General features: G+C 44.3%; 1 protein-coding gene across 2 annotated transcripts in view; it reads right to left on the reverse strand.

The window, feature by feature from the left end:
- GLB1 (galactosidase beta 1) overlaps window positions 1-19613 on the reverse strand; it is a 79460-nt gene that overhangs the window by 55101 nt on the left and 4746 nt on the right. For both annotated transcript variants that reach the window (XM_032861304.1, XM_032861306.1), the window contains exons 2-5: window positions 3908-4077; window positions 2538-2688; window positions 1922-1982; window positions 65-159 (exon numbers count right to left, since the gene is read on the reverse strand). In XM_032861304.1, the coding sequence (XP_032717195.1) occupies window positions 65-159; window positions 1922-1982; window positions 2538-2688; window positions 3908-4077 (477 nt within the window). The remainder of the gene's footprint in view (window positions 1-64; window positions 160-1921; window positions 1983-2537; window positions 2689-3907; window positions 4078-19613) is intronic.

Genomic DNA, 19613 nt, shown 5'->3' on the forward strand with positions numbered 1-19613 from the left:
ACACATCACTTCTGCATATACCGTGGATGGATGAAAGCCCGCCCTTGCTCATCTCCGAGGTTACCTGCACCGTTATGATCGGCCCTCCATTCTGATAGAGGAGAGGCTTCATCTTGGGCAGGAGGACTCCCAGCCACTTGTCCACGGCTGCAAGGTAGTCTGGAAAAAAAGACAGGTTTAACTCCGCTCCATACCTATTCCTGCAAACAGACACGAGTCTGCCTCATTACCCTGGAGCTGGCAGCTGAGATCAGGATATGCTGGTTTCAATGATGATGTGAAACGGGGTGGCTGTGTGCTCTGGAAGTCTCACGGAAGTTCTCCTGCAAGGAGCCACCTCCTCAATGAGGAACAACAGGCATGGTATCTGTCCTCGCCACTACACACAAAGCCTAGAGCCCAGGGGGCATCCAACCCATGTTTGTTGAATGAAGAAAATGCCTGAATGGTGTGTCTTTCTCTCTGTCAGAGTAGGGCAGGTTGTTTTTTCCTTTTTATTTATTTTATTATTTTCAAGTTTATAAATTTGAATTCGATTTATATAATAACATATAGTGTATTGTCAGCTTCAGAGGTAGAGTTCAGTGATTCATCAGTTGCACAGAACACCCAGTCCTCATTCCATCAAATGCTGTCCTTAATGCCCATCACCCAGTTACCCCATGCCCCACCCACCTCCCCTCCAGCAACCCTCGGTTTCTTCCCTATAGTTAAGAGTCTCTTATGGTTTGCCTCTCTCCTGTTTTTGTCTTCATTTTTCCTTCCTTTCCCCTATACTCGTCTGTTTTGTTTCTTAAATACCACATATGAGTGAGATCATATGGCATTTGTCTTCCTCTGATGGACTTAGTTCACTTATACTTATACTCTCTTATTCCATCCAACTCATTGTAAATGGCAAGATTTCATTCTTTTTGATGGCTAAGTAATATTCCATTTAGATATGAACCACATCTTCTTTATCCATTCATCTGTCAATGGACATCTGGGCTCTTTCCATAGTTTGGCTATTGTGGACATTGTTGCTGTCAACATTGGGGTGCACGTGCCCCTTCAGATCACTATTTCACCAAAGAAGACAACCAAATGGCAAACAGACACATGAAAAAATGCTCAACATCACTTAGCATCAGGGAAATACAGGTCAAAACCACAGTGAGATACCACCTCACAGCAGTCAGAATGGCTAAAATGAACAAGTCAGGAAACAACAGATGTTGTCGAGGATGCGGAGAAAGGGGAACCCTCCTACACTGTTGGTGGGAATGCAAGCTGGTGTAACCTCTCTGGAAAACAGTACAGAGATTCCTCAAAAAGTTGAAAATAGAGCTACCTTATGGCCCAGCAAGTGCACTACTGGGTGTTTTTCCTTTTTATTTTATTTTAATTTAATCAAAGTTAGCTGCTCTTATCACCATCTCCAACACTAGCATCACAAGGAAAAACTGAAGTCTTCAGAAGACAGAAATGCAGCCAAACGGGAGCTTGTCACTGATCAAGGTGATTATTCACAGCTAAAATATTTTCTAGTTGTTTAAAAAGATAAGCAAAAGACTTCATTTACAAATCACTCTGTAAAGGCAGACAAATGAATTGCCATTTTGATTAGCTAGATGCTATCACTGGCCATGTAATTTATTGAGAAAGTAGGCAGAGAAAGCATTTAAGTGAGTCGGTAAACCACAAACAGGGCCCAATGCCAGTTCAAAGCTACCAGTTTATCAGCAAGATCTGGTCAGATAGTTCAAGTGAGCCCTATTTCCCACACATGTGATGCCTGCAGTGGACAGTGATTAACCCTCACACTTCCAGTAAGCTTTCAGAGGGACAGAAGTACCCCAGCCTTCCAAATACCTGGCACTTTGGATATAAAATGTCCAAAGATATCATAAGTAATCTCAAGACATCTGTAACAACTTACCTGGGTCTGAAGAACGGAGAATAATAGATTCTTTTAATAAGAGCCAAGCAGGTAATCCTCCCTAGGATGGGGGTGGGGGGTGGGGGAGAAAAGAGGAAGAGAAAAGCCATTATAAGGTCTGGGGATGGGGGAGGGGATAGGAATGATTTTAACAGTGAAGAAAAAAAAGTTTCATGAAGAAGGGGTATTAACTGGGCTTTCTCGTTTGTAACTTTCAAGGAAATTAGAAATACAAGAGTGAAAGTCAGATGACTTTACACACATGCCATGTTTGGAGAATCAAAGCCTTTGTATAGATTATCCACTTGGCTTCGCGACTACCTTGGGCGGAAGACAGAGCCCATATCATGACCCGTTTTTTTACAATGGGGAAACTGAGCCATATGAGTGAGTACCAAGAGGGGGACGCCTGCCTTCTGACCCTTACCGGCCCCTCTCTGCTGAGGCACCTCCAAGGTAAAGGACACACCTGTCCTGGCTACAGGGACAGGCTCAGTGCACCCTGGAATTAGAGACTTATTGAAACTGCTCTCCCTCACTGTCCCCCAGATCTCTAGCCGCCAGCCCAGCTGGTCGTGCACGCCAGCCAGGCAGAACCCAGCCCAGCTGTACTCACCATATCCCACTCTGCACAGATGTAGGGTCCAGGCCTCAGGATGACCAGCAGTCCCAGCTCATGGGCCAGCTTAATAAAATATTCCACATCCTGTTCCCCGGAAAACTTGTACTGTCCTGGCTGTGGCTCGTGAAAGTTCCAGGGCACGTACCTGCCAAGACACACACAGCCCCTTCCTGGAAACAGCTCAGAAATCCAGGCATTTCTGAACCATCAGTATAAGCTCCCTCCAGCAGCCCCCCAATGGAACCAAACTTAGTGGCAAGGACATGTTTAAGTTTATGACCCACAAGGAAGCCCCATTCCTGTGTAATGACTTAAAAAAAAAAAAAAAGAATTACATGAACGTGAATTACTACTATATAAAAATTATTTATGCCTGTATAAGGCTGAGGGAAAATGAAAATATCCATGCTAAGATAGTAAGAGGTATACTTATTTTCTAGAAAATGCTTTTTAAGAAAAAACAACAAAAACCCCAAACCTCTGACCCTGTATCCTCCTGCAAAAGATTTTGTCAGGAACGCACACAGGAAGTCATGATAAAAACTTCCACCAGTTCCCCTGGCTGCCTTCAGCCCAGGCCACAAATGCCATCACAGAGGTCTCTCGGATAACCCCTGGCTCGTGGCCTTTTCCCACAATCCCATGGCCTTAGTCCCCCAGGGCTAAGTGTTAAACTTCAGGTAGGTCCCCGGCCCCAGGGATCTGCCTCTCCATTTTTCTCACCCCTTATCTTGAAGAGGCTATCTGCAATCCTCATCAGTAGTGTGAAAACCAGAGTGGCCAGCTGCCCCAAATTTCCCCCCAGTTAGTCGCCATGCAACAGCAGAAGACATGAGGAAAGATAGTTATTGGGGTAATTCTGTAACTCGAGGCTCTAGAATTACCCCGCAGAACCACAAAGGGAAACTGGGTTCAGCAATCTACCTATCATGGCCTATACCCCCAAGAGCTCAGGGAAGCTGTGGCTGCCTACAAACACAGTTACCTCTAAATGCTAGGGAGATGGCTGTCCAAAAAGACGCACTTGGGTAAATCCCAGTTTCACCAGCTGTAGATGGGACTGAAGAAATGGAGTCCTTCATGGAAAGTGCCCTACACCCGACAAATGCTTAATCACTACTACTCTCCTTTGCCTTCACAAGCTGAGGTTCATTTTACGATTTCAGTGGCAAAGTTCAAGATCGGAAGAAGTGGTTAATTATCGGAAGAAGGGCTAGTTGAGCTCATGCCAAGCCCCTCCCAGAACACCAGATTACACCATGTCCCATTCCAAGGAACGAAGCCACTAGCTGCACTGGGGGCTGTACCTCTGTCCAGGTGTGGGTGTCTTGGCCCAGGGGAGAGCCCGGTGCCCTCTTACTTACGTTTGGATGGCATTCAGCCCAGCCATCTTCATCTTTAGCAGCCGGTCCTTCCAGTAGAAGCGGGGCACGCGGGAGTAGTGAATGCTTCCCGAGATGTAGCGAAAGGGCTGGCCATCCTTCAGGAAGCGGTTGTGATGGTAGTCGATCTTGAACGTCCTCTGGGAAGCATTCTACAGAGCAAGGAGTGTATCACGTGAGAACCTCCACCTTCCGCATTTTGGAAGCAGACACTCTGACATTTTGGAAGCGGCCCCCTGCCTCTTTCATCTGCGGAATTTGCTGATGGAGTTAAGGCCTAGGTTCTGGGCTGTAAAACAGAGCACTACTAAGCCAGTGGCTAATGCACCCAGGCAAGAGAAATCACCAGGGAGGACCCACAGGCAGGACTCCGAAGAGTTTACCTGTCCAGCACCAGCGTGACAATCGGTGGCTGAGACACAGAAATTATACTACCAAAGAGAATACCCTGCTGAAGGTGAGTCTCTTCTTGGTATAGCAAAGCCCAGTGTGCTGGGAACAGAACACATATATAGACACCCTCCTTCCCTGTGGCTGTGACTGGCTGGAGCACTGGATGGACCGTGACAGTCATGTCACTGGGCTGAGAGCAAGAGATGAGAAGTCAGCCATCCCAGCTGGGGCTCCAAGTCCTGCAGCGATGAGGCAAACATGCTCTCTAACCCCACATCTCCATTTCCACAAACACGCAGGATGTGAACACTTCAAGTCCACTAAGCGAACTTGAAGGCAGTCTGTTTCAAATTATGGGCTGCAATCCAATTTTTGAATCATGAACCTAATTTGGGTGACAACTCACAATTAAAAAAAACTTTTTTTTGATCGGCACTTGTTTAAATGAAAGAGAACAGAAAATATCAGTGTACAGCACCTGGTAAAGACAAATATTATTTTATGAAGATTCTGTTGTACATACATATATAGAGTTCCACCTGATGTAGGTCTCCCCTGGGTTGCAATGAAAGGTGTTTATCTAGCAAAGTCAAAAAATCTAGGCAAATTAAATTTTGAGAAACACTGGGGACTGGTTCAGAAGCTAAAATGCTAGGATGTGAAAGGGAAGCCAACAGTTAGGTAGAATAGAACACTGCCCTCTGGTGGATGGGAAAAGGCAGTGAGGGGTCACAGGTGCCAACAGGACCAGGGCCCTACGAAACCAGTTAATTGCTTTCCTTCATTGTTGGTAAGATTCCTTGTGCAGCTTTAGGCTTTTTTTTTTTTTTTTTTTTTGAAAACCTTTTTTTCATAGCAGCACCACAGTCCATGACAGCTTTGAAGGCTTCCCTTGAAGTCATATCTGGAAACAACTGTAAGACCCCAAGTCCTAGACATTCGGCCTGAAATCTAACTAGGGAATTAAAGCACTGTGATGAAAAGTTAAACAACTTGGAGTAAATCGCTCAGAGGCAAATGGAAAGCTGTACTATATGTGAGTTCATCTCAGTAAAGCTAACCAAAAATAAATAAATAACTAATTTAAGAATCATTCCTCGGGCACCTGGGTGGCTCAGTTGTTAAGCATTTGCCTTCGGCTCAGGTCATGATCCCAGGGTTCTGGGATGGAGCCCCATGTCAGGCTCTCTGCTCCATGGGAACCTGCTTCTCCCTCTCCCTGCCGCTCCCCTCTCTTGTCTCTTCTCTGTCAAATAAATAATTAAATAAATACTTAAAAAAAAAAAAAAAAGAATCATTTCTAAAGAAGGGCCAGAGCGTCAATCACTTATCACTTTGTTCTAGTAAAGGCAAGAAACTCCTGAAGAAACTCACGAAAAATATAAGTTACTTCTTAGACCAGGTGCCCTAATGGATGATTTTAAAAACATTTTCACAGCATGTATGTAATTAGGTGCCAAAAAAGGGTGTCCTACCATTCTGTGAGTACAGAGGTGGCACATGAGGTGGGGAAATTCTTTAGACAGGTAGAAAGGGGTAAGCCACTGGGAAATGCAGGGGGCTCTTTGCAGCCTGCTTGTCTAGGGGAAAGGGCTCAGAGGAGCACATGAGGTTGCCAAGGTGTGATCTTAGCAGACTATGGACTCTGGCCTTTGTCCCACTCAGTGGAGCACCATCCCTGCATTCAAACAACCCCAGAATCCAGCCCAAATATCTCCCTACTGTCCATTTATAAGTAGTATCAGAAAGAGCCACCCAGACGTGGCCACAACCTACAAGAAGCTTCTTTCTAGACCAGGTATCAACATCGTGAGGCCCAGATGCTAAAGGATAAATTGTTCATGCTGCACACCTTAACTTACACAGTATTAGTATTAATTATACCTCAGTAAAGCTGGGGTCAGGGCTGGAGTAGAATGCTGCAGTGGTAATAAATGGCATGTAACCCGGGAGTGGGGCGTGAGGACAGATTTCTCAGAGGGAGGAACTCTGTTTCTCAACCTTGGCCACGCATCAGAATCAGCTGTGCAAACTTTTAAAAATAGCAAAGTGAGGACTCACCCCCAGACATTCAGATTTTAATTGATCTTGGGTGTAGGCATCGGCATTTCTTAAAACTGCCCAGATGATGATGTCATGTGCAGACAGCGTTGGGAACTACCAGCTTGAGCTAAGCCCCAGGATAAGGAAGATGTGGGCAAGGGGAAGGACACAGGCAGAGGAGACAGTGTGTGGGATGCTGAGAAGGGGCCCCAGAACCTCAATACAGACAGTGCACAGCAGGGAACTGAAGGCGGACAGGGACCAGACTAAACGCGCCTGACATGCACATTCGTGGGCATGGGCTTCACGCCAAGAGCTGTGGAGAACAACTTACACGGAAGGTCACATGAAAGTGTGTTTTCAAATATCGCGCACTCTGGCCTTTTCCTGGAGCAGCAAAAAGGAAGCAGAGTCATGGACCGTGGTGGTGGCAGTGAGGTGGGCAGTGGACAGGAGGAACCCCCAGGACCAAGGAGTGGTGGTTAGATGTAGGACACAGGGGCTAACCTGAAGAGGCTCCCGCTGGTCTCAGGTGGAAAAATTGGGGGCACTTAAAAAACGAGAGAGACTTAAAAGAGGAAATTAAAGGGGAAATTAAAGAGAGCACAGATATTAACCCCTGTGAGTTACAGGTACATGATTCCTTGGCTCATGTCAGCCTCTTAAAAATGGAACAAGCAAACATTATGTCCCTCATGCTGTGATTCAACAGGAAGTACAGCCCCACCTAGAAGCAGTCCTTGTTACTGAACCTGAACCTCAACTGAACCTCAGTCTACCAATAGCTCAAGGAAGTAAAATATGCCAAATCCAAAATGTGGGACGCTTTAGAAGTCCAATGATAGAGTTGCTTCAATAGACTGATGGCATTAAAATCAGACAAAATAAAGAGAATATTGTTAGAAAATAAAAGAGAATTTGAGAGGCATAATGACCTAATGCAACATGGGAACCTGGTTTGGATCCTGATTCTAATGAACTGCAAAAAAATCCAATGTTGAGACACAGAAAGTCTGAACAGAGACCAGGCATGAGGTGAAATTAAAAGAATTACTGTTCATTCTGTTGGCTAAAACAAAAGCATGCTGATTACACAAAAGAAAAACTTCTCATCAGTTAGACATACATACAGAAGTTTTTCGGGGTGGAAGGACCCAAACTCTGAGGTTACTACAGATGAAAAAGACAAAGAGCAAATTAAAGAGCAAATTAAAAAGACACAGAGCCAAGCTGATCACTGTGGAACCTGGTATGGACACATGGTATTCTCTTTGTTCATTTGTGTGTTTGTTTTAATTGCCACACTGTTAAAAAACCAAATCGCACCTCAAAATAAAGCCTTTTTCTTGGTTCTAAGAAAAACAAAAGCATACGTTCATGAAAAGACGTGTAACACATGTTCACAGCAGCTTCATTCATAATTGCCTAAAACCGGAAGTAAGCAAATGTCCATCAGCAGGAGGGAGGATCGCAGCTTGGTGTGTTCATACAATAGAATACTTCTCAGCAATAAAGCAGAACGACGGGTACAGCCCATAATACGGATAAATCTCAAAACTGTCATGCTGAGTTTGAGCCCTACACAAAAGGTTCATACTGTATGAGCCCATTTATATGAAGTTCTAGAACATGCAAATCTAATCTATGCTGGGGAAAAAAACCAGGGGTAGTTGTTGCCTTTGTGAGGGGGAGGCACGGACTGCTTGGTAAGAAGCATGAGGGAACTTCCTGGGGTAACGGTAAACTAGCTGAATATGGATTTCAGATTATACAGGGTGTGCATTTCTCAATACTCATCAAAGGGTACCCTTAGATTTGTATATTTCATTGTTTGTAAAGTTCACCATAAAGGGAGAAAAAGAGCTATAAACAATATTCACCTCTAATTAATGATACATGACACGCTTGGAGTGGAAAGTACACTGCAACTTATTTTGGAACGCATCTAAAAAATAAGATGGATTGATGGGTGGATGGATGGAGGGATAGATCAACAGTAATATGTTAATGGTAGAATCTGGATGGTAAGCATGAAGTTCCTTCAACTCTATGTATGACAATTTTCCTAATAAAATGTTGACAAAATTTTAAAAAGGGGGGGATTGGAGAAAGGAGTTCAAAAGATACAAACTTCCAGCTAAAAGATAAATAAACACTAGAGACAAGAAGATTTAATGAAACAATATGGGATTGGGAGGGACACAAACCATAAGTGACACTTAATCTCACAAAACAAACTGAGGGTTGCTGGGGGGAGGGGGGTTGGGAGGGGGGGTTGGGTTATGGACACTGGGGAGGGTATGTGCTATGGTGAGTGCTGTGAAGTGTGTAAACCTGGCGATTCACAGACCTGTACCCCTGGGGATAAAAATATATGTTTATAAAAAATTAAAAATTTAAAAAATTTAAAAAAAATGTACAAATTGGTGACTATAGTTGACATTGTTGTGTGATATACAGGAAAGCTGTTAAGAGGGTAAATCCTAGGGGTGTCTGGGTGGCTCAGCTGGTTGAATGTCCAACTCTTGAGTCTGGCTCAGGTCGCAATATTGGGGTCCTGGTATCGAGCTCCATAAGGCTCGGCACTGAGCACGGAATCTGCTTCTCCCTCTCCCTCTCCCCCCAAAATAAATAAATTTTTAAAAATATATTATTTATTTGAGAGTGAGTGAGCATGTGCATGAGCAGGGGGAGAGGGAGAAGCAGGTTCCCCACTGAGCAAGGAGCCCGATGTGGGGCTCGACCCCAGGACCCTGAGATCATGACCTGAGCCAAAACCAAGAGCAGGTTGCTTAAACTGACTGAGTCACCCAGGCACGCTTCATAACCAATAAAATCTTAGATTAAAAAAAAAAGGAGGGTAAATCCTACAAATCCTATGGCAAGGAGAAAACTTTTTCCTTTCTTCCATTTTTCTTTCTTTCCTTTCCATTGTGTCGACATGAGAAGACTGACATGAGCTACTGCGGTGATCACAGTATATGTAAATAAAATCATGCTGTACACCTTGAACTTATACAGTGAGGAGAGTCATTTGTCAGTAAAACTGGAAAATACATACAAACAAAATCAAAAAGGCGCCCTGATGAAGGGCGCCTGGGTGGCACTGTGGGTTGAGCGAGAGACTTCATTTCGGCTCTGGGCATGATTTTAGGATCATGAGATCAGGCCTGGGTCAGGCTCCAGGCCCAGCATGTGTCTGCTTAAGATTCTCTCCCTTTCTCTCTGCCCCTCCCCCTGCTTGTACCCGTGCTTGGGCGAATGCTCTCTCCAAACAAACAAATAAATAAATCTTTTAAAAAAAAGTGTCCTGATGATGGGGCGCCTGGGTGGCTCAGTGGGTTAAAGCCTCTGCCTTCAGCTCAGGTCATGATCCCAAGGTCCTGGGATCGAGCCCCACATTGGGTTCTCTGCTCAGCAGGGAGCCTGCTTCTCCCTCTCTCTCTGCCTGCCTCTCTGCCTACTTGTGATCTCTGTCAAATAGATAAATAAAATCTTTAAAAAAAAAAAAAAGTGTCCTGATGAAATAAATGCTGGTTTCTACGGTAAGAGCCTTGACCGTGAATGGGAAGCAGACACGCATACGTGCATGATAGAGCATAATGAGGCTTCTGAGACTGACGAGATGCTCTTGCCCTTGCAGAAAGATCTTCCATTCATCAAGAGTAAAAAGAGAAGGCTGAGAAGGGCTTTTTTTTTTTTTTTAAAGATTTTATTTATTTATGTGACAGACAGAGATTACAAGTAGGCAGAGAGGCAAGCAGAGAGAGAGGAAGGGAAGGAGGCTCCCCGCTGAGCAGAGAGCCTGACGTGGGGCTCGACCCCAGGACCCTGAGATCATGACCTGAGCCGAAGGCAGAGGCTTTAACCCACTGAGCCACCCAGGTGCCCAGAGAAGGGCTCTTTTAAAGCATACCTATGTCAGCTGCAGCCCGTGGCCAGTCGTGTGTGAGCTCAGTATGCTCCGTGCTGATAGTGTCTCAGCTCAGACCCACACCCTGGGGCTTTGTGCCTTCCTGCCCCGAGATAGGAACCTGCTCGCCCAGGGATGCAGGAGTGCCCATGCTCCTCGGGCCAACCCTGAGCCAATGGGGTGGATAGCTGCATCTTGTAGGCAGACAATGCTGGAGATGTTCTGTGTACCTTCCAGGAGATGCTAACAGAACCCTGGCCCTACTGCCCACAGCGAGAACCATGACACATCCTCATACAGACCTGTTTCTTCCCACCTGTGCTTCATGCCTGCATTCTCAGATCACTTCTCAGATCACCTGCATTCAAGCCCTTGCTTCATGTTTTGCTTCTACAGAACCCAAATTAAGGCAGTGGTACCAGGATTGGCCTCAAGAGCAGATCCTCAGGCTGTGAACCTAGAACTGGATCTCTTGTATCTGTCAGACAGCCACAAGAACCCTACAGGCTGGTGTTAAGTGAGTGGGGACACCCCACATTATGCAAATACGAATTCTAGGTCCTCACCTGTGCTGGATTGAGAGAAGCCACAGGCAGAGGGGGAGGAGTTGGCATCTGCATTAGCTCTACCCCTGGAATGGCGTGGGGTGGTAGGATGTACTGGTAATTAAAGGATTGTGAGGTTGGCTGATTTTTATTCACAGAGTTGGAGGCTTTGAAGAAAGATTGCCAGATGGGATCAACATCCACCGCAGGCATTCTGTGATGCCAGAGGCTTCTGTGGCCATCGTTAAAGAGACTATTGTCTCCAGCTAGAAGTGTAAGGCTCAGGACTTAGCCATGTGGGCACACTGGGAGAGGACCGAGGGACAGACTGTAAGGCTGGCTAGAGGGAAGTTTACTCTCCCATGACCTGTGAGTTACCATCTGGATAAAGGTAACCTAGTTGCGACGCTGTTGGAATCTGGCTCCTTGGAACCTGGGCATGATGCTGGCCTATGGGAAATGAGGTGGACATGCCAGGATGGGCTTGGCATCCTGAGGAACTGTGAGATGCCTCAAAGAGATGGGAATGTAAACATGATTGACCAGACAACCCACCATCTGACTATATCCCCAAGGACAGGCTAGAGTACACTCCCGTCAGGAAGGAACGCCATGCTGAGGAGGGCCCTGGTATCCCTGAGAAGCCCAGTAAGGGACCACATAAGCACCACAACGACCAGCTAGGCGAGAGTGCAACAGACCACAGCACTTCCAGTGGGTGGGACGATTGTGGAACCAGCTAGGGTGCTGCCTGACATGTCTAACAAGGAAAAAAAAAAATCAAGAACTCCTGAGCAAAAGGCTGACATCAGCCACTGCAATGGAAAGTTGTGATTCCTTCCTCCAGTTCCCAGCTCTGGCGTAGCCTCTCCAACAAATGCCAATTGACTGAAGGGAGGGTTGCATGGATCTCTCGAGGAAGAACCCTGTGATGCCTTCCCCAGTAGGACTGGGGTACCTGGGGAAAATGGCCTTCTGGGGATGGCTGGATACACCTGAGCGGACATACCAGGTGTCCCGAAATGCGATGGCATTTACTGCTCTTTAGTAGGAAACTGGGGAGAAAGGGAGCCACGGCCCACCCAGGCCCTTCTACGTGGGTCCAACAAGGAGCGCTTAGCCTACAGTTATTTCCCTCGTCCTGAGTGCAAACTGGGATGGCTTTACTTAATAGACCCTGAGCCCACACCACAAGTCAGAGGCATTATGGAAGGAAGAGCCAAGTGGAAAACCCAGGGTTTGGGTTTGTGGCTAATGTTCTATTCTTTTCAAAACTCTCAGTAGAAAGGATCAAGAGTGGTTTGTTTGTAAGTGGGCAGGATAGCAGTACACATTCTCTCTCTAGTCCCAGCCTGCCCACCCTACCCCCACTGCCCCACTCTCTCCGAGAGACCCCAGTCATCAGCACATCTCATGGGATGTCACGCTGATCTGATAGATAAACAACATCATGTTATTGGGACCCAAGGAACTGTGACAAGTCCCTGAAACTGAGGCTTGGAAGAGTAGCACACAGTGGAGTGATGGGGACAGCCATAGAAGCCACATCACCTAAGAGACAGCTTCCAAATGGTGGCTGTCATGGCCAAGGTCAATAGGGAAAATCTGCTTCAAAGCTCCAAAGTGACTCCTCTCAACATTGAAGGACCTGAGGGGATCTAGTCTAAGAGGGCCGGCCTCCTTAACATCTTTGGGCTGTGGTACCTCTGACAGAAGTAAGGCAATTGAGAAATGGCGGGGGAGAAGGAAAGAGGAAAACTGCCTTCAGAGCTTAGTTCCCCCCCCTCAAATACAAAAGAACAAAAAATATTACCTGTGGTCAGATTCCACGCCTTCTAAATTAATTGGCACGGCAACGGAATACTGAAGAGCCATCATTTTATTTCACACATGCAGGGGTGTGGCAGCATCAGTGTTTACAATGCATGAGGTCACAGAAACTTAGAAAAGAAAAAGCAATTGCAAGCAAGGCAAACCACACACCTTTCCAAGACCCCTGTGTATAATGCATATAATACTGGAGAAAAAGGACAGCAGTACAGACAAAATACCCTTGAACCAATTATACAGCAGAGACCTAATACTATCCGACATAACATTTTGAAAGTTATTCTGTTTAGATTATTTCAGTGGTAAATAAGCATCTCTTTAAGAAAACTCAACATAATACCAATATTTATGTCACCAGGCAAGGTGAACATCGCCCAGGTTTTCTAATACTCAGGACTAAAAATCATTATATTAGCATTACATTACGCACATTCCTCAACACGAACAAAGAAATACAAGGTGCTCAGTGACGTCACAAGTTAGGGGTCATGTTGACCATATGGAGACACTACATCTTCCAGCCCTTCAGTAGGACCCTGGTAAAGCACCTGTTCAATGGATCTGTAACCCCAGCACCCTGTATGCCTTTTCACTCACCCCTGGGGCCCAAGAGCCTGGAGAATTCCTGACAGGAGCTGCTCAGCTCTGGAGTGGCACAGACCCAACCCTCCTAGGCTGCTAATGCCCTAGGGTTGAGGGACAAGGGATGAAGGGGAGTGGAGAAGGCGGCGATAGAAGGGTGCTGATACACATGGGCTTCCCAGACCCCTCAGCTCACAGAACAGAAGGACAGAGGTGTATTTCCGATGATTATACAACAAACTTTGATTGTGCCAGAGCTAACAGCCTTTCAAACACCCAGTGTCAGGGAAGCAGCAGACATGAGACAGGCTGAAGAAGCAAAACAGCCATAGGGAAGAGTGACAATCAATACAGATCGGAAGGAAGTTGTGGATGACCCGCTCTGGCTTATGCATCCTATTTTTATCAGTGTTGTTATGTATGTTTGCCTCTCTGGTTCCGCAAAGATTTTTGTGCAGTGTTCCAAGAGGCAGCAGATTCGAAAAGCGTCAATGACAATGGAACACAAATTACAACGGGAGAGGAAGGAAAATGGCAGAATGGAGGAGAAATGAACACAGCTTGGGACCAGCTCCCCAAATCCTCCATGACTCACAGGCAGTTACAGATTTAATTCTGCCTCCTAAGCTCAGAGAAAAGGTAAGTACATAGTCTTAAAAATAATAATAATAATAAAAATGAGTCTTAAAATTATAAAACAGTTCTTCAAAGTTAGTATTAGACCTAAGTTTCTTTCCACACAGGAAAGAATCATTTCAAGTGAATTTGAAAGAGTATTTTGATGATATTTAGCCTAAGGATAAAAATATATCTTAAGCTGCATTCAGGTCAAACAAATGAACAAACAAAACTGTATCCAGTAGATTTCACCCTAGTAATAATAGTTTATTGCTATTTTGAATCCATAATATATGTAGGTAGGATAAAGTAAATAAATAATTACACTGGTGGTTAGGAACCAAAATTTTCAGTGTAAAATGGAAACAAACATAAAATCAGAGAAAGTTAAGTAAAACCCTGTAACCAGGGTTCTGTGAGAAATCTCTGTACCTTCCATTCAAGTCTGCTGTGCTCTAAAAAATAAAGTTTATTTTTCAAAAAAGCTCTTAACTTGACATTTAAATTGGAAATACTAATATAGTTTTTTTCTAAAAAAATATTAATTTCCTAGCAATAAACACTGAAACGGCTTAGAAATGACACTAGCTCCTCTAGCACTTAAATTATGGTCTCTAAGTATTTCCCACTAAAAGGAACCAGAGCTCCTTCAGGAAATTACTTAGTCCAAGTCTAGGCCAGAATATGTACAAAATAACCCTAAAACTATCAAAAACCATTATGCTCACAATAAAATGATAGAGAAGCAGGTCTCCAACTGCTCAAAGGTGGGAGATTTTGAGCATCAAAAGATTTATCACGCAGGGGTGTGTGCCTGGGGGGGCTCAGTCAGTTAGGCGTCTGCCTTCAGCTTAGATCATGATCTCAGAGTCCTGGTATCAAGCCTGGCATAGGGCTCTCTGCTCACTAGGGTGTCTGCTTCTCCCTCTCACTAGCCCTCTGTTTGATCTCTCTCTCTCTCAAATAAATAAATCTAAAAAATATATATATATCACTTCAGTAGACTGAAGCACATCAGATATAAGAAAAGAGCCAAATTCATGTTACTTCCTCCCACCCCAAAGAGCTTACTGGACATCCTTGGGGTATGCTGGTGCATCAACTCTTTATTCTGACAATTGATGAATAAAAGGGAAGAGTCCAGCATCCGTCTTGCCTTTGTTATAGCCTTTTTCACAGTAACCAATTGATGAGGAGAGTTCTTTGTAAAAGAACCATAGTTAGTAAATACAGAAGAAATTATGCAATTAAAAAATCACTATTTTGGGAGCTGATGGCAGGATTATATTTCTGAGTACTCCAAAACCTCCTTCAGAATTCAGAACAGAGAGAAAAGAAGATACCATCATCTCTTGAATATATAAAAGGTAATTAACTATTCTTGGAAAGCCTTTTTAATACTTTGGCTCACTAAATTCTGTAATAAATGTAGCAAACTTTAAAAAAAAGGCATAATCATCAATGACTGCTGAAACATTAGACGAAAAGATGATGAGGGGGCGCCTGGGTGGCTCAGTGGATTAAAACCTCTGCCTTGGGCTCAGGTCATGATCCCAGGGTCCTGATATTGAGCCCCGCATCGGGCTCTCTGCTCAGCAGGGAGCCTGCTTCCCCCTACCCCTGACCTGCCTCTCTGCCTACTTGTGATCTCTGTCAAATAAATAAATAAAATCTTTAAAAAAAAAAAAAAGATGATGAGGAACTTTCTAGTGGACAGATCAAGTTGACAACACTAGACCTGTGGGTCAGTGGTAGCATCACTGAAAGCAATGAAGTCTTCCTGCCCAAAAAAGAAAAATGGCGAACCTGAAACTATCCAGCCTCTAGCTGTAACTTTTACAGATCTCTAGCTCTACTAGCTCACTGACAACATGAGGGATAGTATAACACATTGACCACCACAATTCTGAAATGTAGGAAATACTAAGATAACTTGAACAAATAAATGACATAAAGAGGAAAGATGTTTTCTAGACTTAGATTTAAGAAATATATCATATAGAGTATATGGGTTTTATTTTTAGATCCTGATTCAAACAAAGGAACTCTAAGAGACATAATTCCTCAAGAAACCAAAGAACAAACTAAACCCAAAGCTAGCAGAAAGAAGGAAATAATAAAAATCAGAGCAGAGATAAATGAAAGACAGAAAAACATCAAAAAAAAAAAAAAGGAAAGAAAAAAAAAGTCAATGAAACTGAGAATTGGGTTTTTCTTTAAAGATCAACAAAACTGACAAAGCTTTAGCTAGATGAACTAATTAAGAGAGAAGACTCAATAACTAAAATCAGAAATGAAAAAGGAGATATTACAACTGATGCCACAGAAATAAACAAGATTACAAGATACTACTATGAACAACTGTATGCCAATAAACTGGGTAATCTAGAACAAATGAAAAAATTCCTAGAAACATAAAACTACCAAGACTGAATCATGAAGAAACAGAAAATCTGAGGAGACCAATAACTGGAAAGAAAATAATCAGTAACTGAAAATCACAGAAAAACCCAGGACCAGATGACTTCACTAGAGAATTCTAACAAACATTTAAAGAAGAATTAACACCAGTTTTCTTGAAACTTTGCCCAAAAAATGAAAGAGGAGAAAGGCTTCTAAACTCATTCTATGAGGCTAACATTACCTTAATACCTAAGCAAGACAAGACATTAACAAGAAAACTACAGGCCAATATGTCTGATGAATATTGATGCAAATATCCTCAACAAAGTACCAGCAAACTGAATTCAACAACACATTAAAGGGATAGTACTCCATGACCAAGTGAGATTTATTCCTGTAATGCAAGGACAGCTCAACATATAAAATCAGTAATTATAATACACCATGTTAACAGAATAAAGGACAAAAACCACATGCCCATCTTAATTGAGGCAGAAAACAGATTTGACAAGGTTCAACACTCAATAACAATACAGTACAACACTCAACAAACTAGGACTAGAAGGAAATCACCTCAACATAATAAAGGCCATATAGGGAAAGTCCATAGTTAACATCATATTCAATGATGAAAGACCACGAGCTTTTCCTCTATGATCAGAAATACGGCAAGAATGCCCGCTCTTACCACCTCTATTCAGCGTAGTTTTGGAAGTCTTAGCCAGAGCAACAAAGCAAGAAAAAGAAATAGAAGATACCATATACCAAAAATTGCTATGACTAATAAACAAATTCAGCAAAACTGCAGAACACAAAATCAACATATAAAAATCAGCTGCATTTCTATACACTGACAATAAATAATCTAAAAAGGAAAGTAAGAAAACAGTTTCATTTACAATAGCATCAAAAAGAATAAAATACTTAATAAACCTAACCAAGGAGATGAGACTCATACATTGAAAATTACAAAACACTGCAGAAAGAAAGAAATAAATGGAAAGATACCCTGTGTTCACACATTAGAAGACTGAACATTAAGATGTCCATTCTACCCAATGCGATCTTAGATTCAAAACAATCTCTATCAAAATTCCACTGCACTGGGGCACCTGGGTGGCTCAGTGGGTTAAAGCCTCTGCCTTTGGCTCGGGTCTATGGTCTCAGGGTCCTGGAATCAAGCCCACATCAGGCTCTCTGCTCAGCAGGGAGCCTGCTTCCTCCTCTCTCCTGCTTCTCTGACTACTTGTAATCTCTGTCTGTCAAATAAATAAATAAAATCTTAAAAAAAAAAATTCCACCGCATTTTTTTGCAGAAATAGAAAAATTCATATGGAATTTCAAGGAACCCCAAGTAGCCAAGACAATCTTGAAAAAGAACAAAGTTGGAAGAATCACAATTCCTGATTCCAAAAAATATCACAAGGCTACAGTAACCAATACAGTGCAGTATTGGCATAAAAACAGACATATGTGAAATATACTGTTGTATATTTCAGCATTAACTTATTAAGATTTTATAACAAGTTTCTCACGAAACCTAGACCCAAACTACAGCTGCTGTTAATTTTTAAAAGGCATTATGCTTCATTTTGAGTTCAACAAATTAAAAGAAAAACTAAAAGGAAACTGAAAGACTTCCCAAGTTTCCAGTGTATGTTCCTCACCACCTCCCCCAGCCATACATGAACAAAACAAAGGTGAGCGAGCGAGGAAGAGGGAATAGGAGCAAAGGGTGCCGTGGAGAGCGGCCCACCAGGGCCACATCTGCACAGTAATGGAGCAGCTTCCACTGGGAACAATTCCACCTCACCACGGGATCTAAACCATGCAGGAAAAGGTGCTGCTCAGTCTTCCCGAGACACACAGGATGGGCCTGTCTTACTTCTGGGAGTTGAAAACAATCAGGCAAGCAAGGACTTCAGAACACAAGACCACAAAATGACAGCACTTGGGAGAAAGAGGAGACAAAGATGCAAGATAAACAGTAAAGAAGGAAGCTAACCTCAGGAAGCTCAGAACACAGATGAAGAATATCCAGAAAGGTCAACCGCCACCAGCGGCACCTAAGGCTGGAAAATAAACGGCAGCAAGGAGTCTGGTGAGATCTAAGCAACAGAGAGCTGGAAAGTCAACTGGAATGATCCAGAAAACGGGATTGGGTCACAAGGGAGGGAGGAGAGGGTTTGGAAACTTACTCCTGGCTGCAGGGACGATTAAGCACAAGGGGATACAAAATAAAGAAACTGCTGAAATCCCAACGCAAAGACTGATTTTAAATTTGCCTGGAAGGCTCACTGTTAGTACCTCATCTGCCTGCCAACAAGAAAGGGGGTCTCCAGGAGCGCCTAGGATTCTGTTACACACGAGGAAGACAGGAGGAAAATATAAGGAACTCCCTAAAGCCACAGTGTGTGCAAGGATACTGCAGCACAGGCCAAGAAAAACAGACCCCCAGCAGGTGCTGCCTCCACACCTCAGCGGACCCTAGCCACAGGCAGCCTTCCCCAGGCTCGGCCACTCCTTTCATTCTCTGGGCACCCCTGCCCAGCACAGCTCCCTAGCCCGGCCCCCGTGATGGTTAAATATTAACGCCACCAAGCGCTTCCTGTGCACCTGGGCCACAGGTACCTCACTCCACGTCTTAATACCAATCCCACAGAACAATACTGAGGTAGACAGAATTATCCTCATTTTAGGGTGAGGGAAACTGAGACTTGGTGAGGTCAAGTCATTTCCCTGACGCTACCTGAACAATGAGCAGCAGGATGAGCTTCTCCAGGCCGAGTGGGGTTTTGTTCCCCGTTGGAGAGACTCTCGGTTACAAAAAGTCAGTGCTGAGCCAAGGTCCCCAGGCTTCTCAGTGAGGCCTTTTCCAACAGGAGAGCTGACTGACTGCTACCTCAGGACTGAAGGGTCTCTTGCCTCTGGCACAAGAGGCTTGGCCAGCAGGGAGGAGCATGGCATTATGGTTCTATGGCCAGGCCCTAGGACAATGCTGATGGGGTCAGGACAGGGTGAGAGATGGACAGGAGGGTGCTGGCGTGGAAGCCACCCAGCAGGGAAGATAGTCCCGGCATTCCACAGCCAGGGCCCAGGGGGAGGGAAGGTCTCCCAGCCCTGCAAGAGCACAAAACTGTGCCCATTCCCCCTGCAAACTCAACTTCCCCTGGTAGAAAGCGAGCCTCAGTTTCTCACAAAACACAGACCCAGATCTGGGAGGTGGAGGGGAGGGTCTACTTTCTCGACTTTTCTGCCAATGTCACAGACAGCCTACGCTGAATCGAGCCAAACCCCTTCCAGGCCCTGAGAGACCCTCAGGTTCTCGAGCCTTGTTCATTCTCTTGGCACAGCAGCACGT

Source organism: Lontra canadensis, unplaced genomic scaffold (assembly GCF_010015895.1).
Source record: "Lontra canadensis isolate GAN:19392208 unplaced genomic scaffold, GSC_riverotter_1.0 scaffold20, whole genome shotgun sequence".
Lineage (NCBI taxonomy): Eukaryota > Metazoa > Chordata > Mammalia > Carnivora > Mustelidae > Lontra > Lontra canadensis.